The 8364-nt window shown below is 32.5% G+C and overlaps 1 protein-coding gene across 1 annotated transcript; it reads left to right on the top strand.

Annotated features, from left to right (window-relative positions):
* Positions 1-608: 608 nt before the first annotated feature.
* Positions 609-3069, top strand: LOC134246704 (uncharacterized). Its single transcript, XM_062729063.1, has 4 exons — positions 609-840; positions 1035-1123; positions 1307-1455; positions 2688-3069. Exons 2-4 carry the CDS (start codon positions 1113-1115, stop codon positions 2963-2965), a joined length of 438 nt encoding a protein of 145 aa, XP_062585047.1. The 5' UTR covers positions 609-840; positions 1035-1112; the 3' UTR covers positions 2966-3069.
* Positions 3070-8364: the final 5295 nt, after the last annotated feature.

Below are 8364 nucleotides of genomic sequence, written 5' to 3' on the forward strand. Positions count from 1 at the left end.
TTTGTATGGATTTTTATGAAGGTTCGGAATCCAATATATATATACACATGTATGGTTGTTCAAATTCATCTTATTTCTTTTGAATATTAAAAATATTTAAGACAAACATATGAATTTGAATATTTTTTCCCGAGAAAGGGAACGATAAATATAGGTTTAATTACCACTGGTAGAAATCTAATCCAAGTTTTTTTATTTAATAATTTATATAATGAGCTTTACCAACGAAGAAAGTGTAAATACCTACTTTGTCATCGGGGACTAGTACGTCCTGATCATGTAATCTATCTAATATTTTTTTTTAATCTGGATGTTTGAAACAGAAGGATAGTTGGTTCTCATGTTGCCCTTCAATGTTTTAATACGTGATTTTAACATGTATCTGGTGCATTTTATTCATTCTGTGAAAGTGTAAACGTCTTTTTTTGTATCTGGTCCATCACCTGCTGTAAAATCCACCTGGAGATCAATCATTTTTTTAACCAAGCAAGCTACATACACATTAGTTGAACATAAAGATATTTCAACAAATACATCAGCATTTAGAAGTACGTGGTCGTTATAATGACCATATTAGCAAATATGTCTATCCTTGTATATCCTTACATCTCATGGTTTAGGAAAGAGCCCTGAAAATGTTGGAGTCCGATGATTAATAGAATAAAATAGCCTAAAGTAGTATTCATAGAATAACTTGATTTTTTAAGCCCTTGCATTTAAATTTGATATGATGCATTTCTTTAAATCAAGAGAGTCTCTTGTAGATTATTTCTTCACACGGTGCACTAAAATGATCAATCTTTCAATTCTTGGGTGCATTCGACAATTCCTTTTCCAAAGGTACATACAATGTTAATTCCCTAAATAAGCATGCTAACTTTTATTTTCTTGGATTTTATATTATTTTGTTAAGAATCATTCATAATTTAAAAACAATATTTATCAGTTTTTTTTAAGTTTAGCATCACTGTCATTTTAGATACGTGTCCTATATCAACCTGAATTAAAGTGTTGCTCTTTTCATTCTCTTGTAGATTACATTGTATGAAATATATAACAGACGTCAGTAAAACCAACATATAATTTTGTTTACACTGCAAATAAACCTATTGATGGAAGATTGGTAAATCTCTCTCTCTCTCTCTCTCTCTCTCTCTCTCTCTCTCTCTCTCTCTCTCTAACAAGAAAAACAGCTGCTATTTTTCAAAGAATTGAAACAGGAAATAGATTATAGCAAAGGAAATCGGTTATGTCTATCATTTATCATATCACATTTTACTATTCTGACAAGAAATGTATTTTCTAGGGTACCAACTTTTTTCATTATACTAATCCTTTTCATCATTGTGGTGCATGGAATATTGTTTTTAATCATCATCAGAGCTTGTTGTAAAAAGTATTGTTGCGACAGAGGATTGCAGACAAGGTCCTACCGAAGTAATAGTACATTGTCAGGTATTTAATTCAGTTTCTTAACACTATCATAAACATAAGGAAATAATTTTTCACGATTTTTTTTTATTATTTATGAATGGTATTTGTCAAATGCAATTTATTTTGTAGACTTTTCTATCACGTTTATTTTTCTATTTATATTTTTTTTCGTATTTGATATACTGTAAACAGGGTTATTTTCGCCCCGTTTAATTTTCGCCCTTTCACACTTGCAAACAATTTTGCCCCATTTTAAATTCGCCCAATCATAGTTTCATTAAAGAAATAATACTGTATTATTTCATTTCGCCCCGTTTTAAATTCGCCCAAATGAGGGAAGGGCGAAAGGGGCGAAAATAAAACGGGAGCGAAAATTTCCCGGTATACAGTAATATTTTTCTAATACATGTGCATTAAATTAATTGCTTTTAGTTTTCTCTTAATCATTTATCGTGTGTTCGTTTCAAACTTTTTAAAATGATATTTTATGCATAATTTCATGATCAAATAGATTCTGAAAAGCATACATAGTGTAAGTGTGTTCACATTGAATGAACATTATTTATTCAATATGCATTATGTTGTATAATTTTTCCTCAAGATGACAGAGCATGCAATTTTTGGAAACTTCAATGCCTTTGATTTTTATGAAATTTAGATACTCACTTTCCATGACAATTAATCCCACCTAAAATATTTTAGAAGTTCGCATTTGCCTTTCTTGTTCTGGTTGAATTTAAGCATGCAAAATGTTTCTTCTCTTCACATACAATTCTTCCGGAAGACAGTGTTATATTCTGGAAAAAATGTGGCTCTATAATTTGTTAATGACAGCAAAATGTTCTGATATCATTATTAATGTTATCAAAAAATTAGAGAGGATATGGTTCATATTACATTTACATGTTTTAGATTATTAAAGAGCTAGATCATCCAAATCTAAAAGAATAGTCCCTACATTATCAGATAATAGTTTACATGGCATGTCATTTACAGGGTAATTTAAATTAAAACGAAAATTGGAAAGGCCATTATGAAAGAATATCAAAAGATAATTTTTCTACATTTATACTTTTAATTAGCCAAGCATCCACTAGGCATGCGCAATCAAATATCCATATGTCACGGCCATTGTTAGATGGTATGAATTTTACAGACCATTTGCATCAGAAAAGCTTTATTTTTGGAAGAAGAAATAACTATCAGAGAATTTAATTTATTATATTTTTTTCATATATACATTTGTATTTTAGGATATCATGCATCTAGACATAGAGGGATCCACTTCACGACGCAAACATCGTTAGATACTGCTATGCACAGATCATCATCTACAGAAAATTTTGAACTAAATAGCTTTAGAGAAGAAACCAGAAATGCACCGATATCCCCTCCACATTCTGAAAATACAGAACAGGAGGAATGCCATATTGTAACTGCTGATTTAACTGAATCCTCAAATTTCTTAGGTGATGGTTTTGAAGATTGTCCAAATGTACCCCCTCCTTCATATAACAGTTTGTTTGAATAGATAAACCAGCACATGTTCTGTTATTTAAAAAGTGTGTACATCTTGTTTTAAGTTAGATATGACTTTAATTGTCCATCACAACACAGCAAAATGCAAATATGTTTTTTTTTTTTTAAATGTACATGTTCTGTTATCTAAAAATTTAAAAAGTGTGCACATCTTGTTTTTAAGTCAAGATCTAGTAAATGAAAGGTGCCTACAGGTTTATCAAACTTGAGAAATTAATTCCTTTATTGATGTTTTACAACTTTAGCTTGGTCAAATAAGATTAACATTCAATATATTTCTAAAGTGATAGATCACTCTTGAAAAAGGGACTTATTTAAATTCACTACGGTCCGTTTTTTTTTAACCCGATTCAAATTTCAGTCGAAATTTAGTCGAAAGATCGCCTTACATTGTAGGCAGCAGAGAATAGATATCGTTTGACGTCGTTCGCGATCAAGATTGTTACAAATTGTCTGCGTTTAGCAAACAGTACTGTAACTCTTCTTATTACATGCCGTGACTATTTTCGGTATAAGGGAAAAACTCTCATTGAATATCGTGCCATTTAAAAATAACTTGTAATGTCACTTCTGTACTCTTTTTTCCCGTCTCTGATGCATATAATCCATATCCAACGCTATGGAACGCCGTCACTGCCTTATAACAGAACACAACAGTTGCATTGCGTCAACCTTCCGTTACATTATGTCAACACTTTATGACATTTACTCACACTACTATTGCATTGTGTCAACCTTACATTACATTATGTCAACTCTTTATGACATTAACCCACAATGCTATTGCATTATGTCAACCTTTCATTACATTATGTCAACTCATTATGACATTAACCCACAATGCTATTGCATTATGTCAACCTTCCATTACATTATGTCAACTCTTTATGACATTAACCCACAATGCTATTGCATTATGTCAACCTTTCATTACATTATGTCAACTCTTTATGACAATTACACACACTACTATTGCGTTATGTCAACTTTCAATTACATTATGTTTAGTCTTTATGGCATTAACTCGCACTTTAATTACATTGCGCCAATCTTCCACTGCATTATATCAGCTCTTTATGACATCAAGTCAAAACAATTTTACGTGGTGTAAAAATGTTTTTATATATTTTCAACTCATTATTACATTATGTGCACTCTCTACTATTTGGTCTAAGTAGTTCATTACATGATGTGAATTTATCTTTAACTCAATATGAAGTCGCTATAATACGATGTCAGAATTTCATTACATGATCTGAAAAAATTGTCACATGCGGTCAATTCTTTTACTACTTTATGCCTTCAATATGCTACATGACGACGTGAATCAATTTCATGATGTGAATTTGCCCTTACTTTTTGACAAATCGTTATTACATTATGTCATTGTGTCTTTACAGTGTGTCAAAAATGCTAAGTCTCTTGTCAGCATACATGTATCTTAGGCTATTTCATCTCATATCAGATGTGGAAAGCTCATATCATACTGTGCGCACTCTTCTACATTATGTCGATTCACTATTACGTTATGCGAACACGGGGTATCCTCGGCCTTTATATGAGCATAACGTATTTTCCTCATTCCGAAAGCACTAAAAATGGCGGGAGAGAAAACTGTCATAAAATAAATTCTCAGCGATTAAATGATATAAAAACTTTAAGCGAAAAATGATTAACAACCTTGAAATGTGCAAAGCCTTAACACTGCGACTGTGAATTAAAGTCACGCGTCGAAATTCAATGGCGTTTACTTTTATCTGATAATTAAATCAAATATGAGTCGTGCAGCATTTTTTTTCTTTTGAATTGCTTTTTTTTTTTATAAAAATCTTAAACTTCTGATCTTACTCAGAACACTGTCATAAGTTTTTTTTTATCAGTCTTTAACTCTCTTTTTTTTTAAGTGTAAACACATCGATCGAATAACACACGTGCATTGGCGGCTTGGGGAAGGGGGGGGGGTCAGAAATCCCGCCCTACCATCTTTAGTCACCAAAATATACATAAAATTAATAAATTTATTAGTTTTACATTGTAGAACATTGCATTACTTTCACATTAAGTTTAGCTGAACTATATTGAAAATTTTTTTCTATTAAACTATAAAGCCTGCCGGAGAGTTTTTCTGCTTTCCCCCTTTGGTCACCAACTCTATACCGTCCCCCTTCTTTTTTCAAGATACCCATATGCGCCACAAATATGTGCCCATGCATGCTTATTAAGGCATATTCAACTGATTAAGATGAGGGACTGGTAGATTTTTATAACAAAATTCTGGTCTTGGAATAGTTGAAAAAATTACAGTAACTAATTCCGTGACATAGCATTTATTTGATGTCAGCCAGAAAAAAAAAATTATTTACCCGAAAAAACTTGACAAGCCAAAAAAATTTGTCCAAGCCCGAAAATCCTATTTCGGAGAGGGGGGTCCGACTTTGATTAGTCATATATTTTTTTCAGTTATACTACATTACCCCTAGTGGACTATACTTCAACAATAAGTGGGGGTGGGGGCTGTACTTTCAATGAACATTACATTTCCTAAAATAAGGTTATGTCTGGGAAAAGAGGGGGCTGATATTATGTGTCTATAATTATTCGTCCTACTCAATCGCCCCCCCCCCCCCCCCTTACCAGTCATTAAAATACAGTCGTCAACATTCATTATTATACTAGATATACAACTTTCAGATAATGTAAATGTATTTTCACATCAGGTAATGAACTTTTGGAATCAACATGATAAAGAAATAACACAATATAAAGATATTTTTTAAATCACATAAGAGTTGACATAAAGTAATTATACATCCACATCACGGAATGGAGTTTTGACATAATGTAATAAAGTGTTGATATAATATAAAGAAATGTTCACATTATGTTATACACTTTTTATACCACGTAATAAAGCACTGACATAAAGGTAAGATGTGTTCTCCTCACATGATGATGCTCTCGCCGTAATATAAAGATAAATCCATATCACGTAATAATGCTTTGACATAATAGACATATACACTCTCAAAAAGGAATGGACTTTTGACTTCATGTAATGATAAGTTTAATTATAAAACACAATTTACTTGACGTGATGCAATTTTGACCTCAAATATTAAAGAAATGAAATAATATAAAGAAACATTCATTTCACGTAATAAAGTTTTAACACAATGTAAACATATTTTCACTTCACATAATGAACTTCCGACTTCAAGTTATAAAGTGCTGACATAATGGAAGAATGTGTTTACTTCATGTAATGCAGCATTGACATGATGTAAAGATATTTTTACATCACCCCATAAAAAACTGACATAACGTAAAGATATGTTCACATCACGTTATGATAGATTGACATAATGAATGCATAGTTTTATGCTATAAGGCAGTGATGGCGTTCCATACAACGCAATTTAGTACATCTCCGTGCGCCGGTTACGCGTTTGACGACGTCATTTTCAACAAACTCAATTCCAACGATACTTTTAAAATCATGAAACCAATTGTCTGTTTCTAAAACAATTCATACGAAATTTTGATATATTATCAAGATTTTGATTCTGGTGTCAGTGATTTAAATTTGAGTTCAATGTTTTACATCGTACTAAAGAAATAAAAGCAAATGCATTAGTTATATGCGTTAATTATTTCGAATTTTGTTCGTGCGCTGACAGGCCTTATCGGCTTTCATATAAATCGTCCTAATATTATTAATACAAAAGATATATTTCTAAAATTTCCCAATTTCAAAGAACATTGAATATATTATGTCTATGCAAGATTTGGTTAGTATTAGTTGCGAGGTTAAAAAGTTATAAACATTGTCTACGACTTTTTGGGACAACCCTCGTTCATCAATGAATTTTAACAGAATTAGTTAGTAATGCTGACTTACATTTTTTCATACTAATTGGTAGGCCATAATTTTCACACTGAATTGACGACGGATTTTTCCATTATTTCCCGACCATGAGAAGGAGCACAAAACTGGTGTGACCGGTCGGCTGGGGTTGCTCAATCCTCCATGGTACCTGATCCCACCTCTTATATTTTACAGGTCCATGTTTGCTCTGCTCCTATTTTGTATTCTTAAACGAGTGAGCTTAAAACTCTCGTTATCTATATTTCATTAGTATCATCATTTCTTTCTACAAAATAAACCATAAGTTTTATTTTTTTTTAATAAATTGTTAATAACACCAGATCCCCTGACATAAGGCCATGAAATTCACAATTTTGGAATAAGCATCTTTCTTCAGGTTAACAATGTACATGGTTCATTGATTTGATATCAAGGAGCAGAGGAGAAGATGTTTAAAGGATTAATGCACTTTCACTGTATAATCATTAGAGCCCAGCCCTATCACCAGAGCCTCTGATCCAGGGCCCATGAAATTCACAATTTTGGAAGAAGCATTCTTCTTCATCATAGCTATGTACATAGTTAATTGTTTAAGAACCCAGGAGCAGAGTAGAACATTTTTAAAATTATGATGCATTTTCTGTATATGATTAATATAGCCCGCCCTAACACCAGAACCCAGGAGCTATGAAATTCACAATTTTGGAAGAGGCATCCTTCTTTCATAAGAATGTGCATAGTTCAACGGCTTTTAAAATATCTAGGATCCAAGCCCTATCACAGGAACCCCCTGATCCAAAATTCAAAATTTTGAAAAAGACAACCCTTCTCATCAACAATTTGCATTTAGTTGTTTGCAAAATACCAAGGAGCATAGGAGGTTTCAAAGAATTAATACATTTTCACAATATAATCAAAAGAGTCTTACCCTTACACCAGACCCTCTTACCCTGGGGACTTGAATTAGACAATGTTAGTAGAGGGCACAACGCTAATCACAGCCATCCTACCAGTTTCACTGCTTGATGTTCAGTAGTAAAGGAGAAGGTTTTTTTTTTTAAAATGCATTAATTTAAGTGGATTTTGCCTCATCCCTTAGACGCCCTAGGGGAGGGGTGCAGAGGTCATGAAATTCATAACTTTTGTTCCTCTTCACCCATTTATGCAACATACCAAAATTGGTTGAAATTTGATCAATGGTTTCAGAAAAGAAATTTAAAATGTTCAAATGTTAACGCACAACACACGGTGGTCGACGCTCGATTTTGGGGAAAAACAGAGAGTAATAGCTCACCTGATTGACTCATGTGAACGAAAAATAGATAGGAAAGCAGTTTTTTTCCTATTTATTTTCAGTGAGCATTGTGCAAAAAAGTAAAGACATCTTAAACCAAGGGCAAACCTAATTTCTCATTATGAAATTAAACTTATGGATCAAAACGCTTGTGGGCCACATCGCTCAACTGGGCACTGTGGGTTAGGGAGCGGACTATGTTTTGAACAAACTTTGATGCTTGAATGTACAC

The sequence above is a fragment of the Saccostrea cucullata genome, unplaced genomic scaffold, assembly GCF_032062105.1.
Source record: "Saccostrea cucullata isolate Sc308-1 unplaced genomic scaffold, CSIRO_AGI_Scuc_v1 ctg8076, whole genome shotgun sequence".
NCBI lineage: Eukaryota > Metazoa > Mollusca > Bivalvia > Ostreida > Ostreidae > Saccostrea > Saccostrea cuccullata.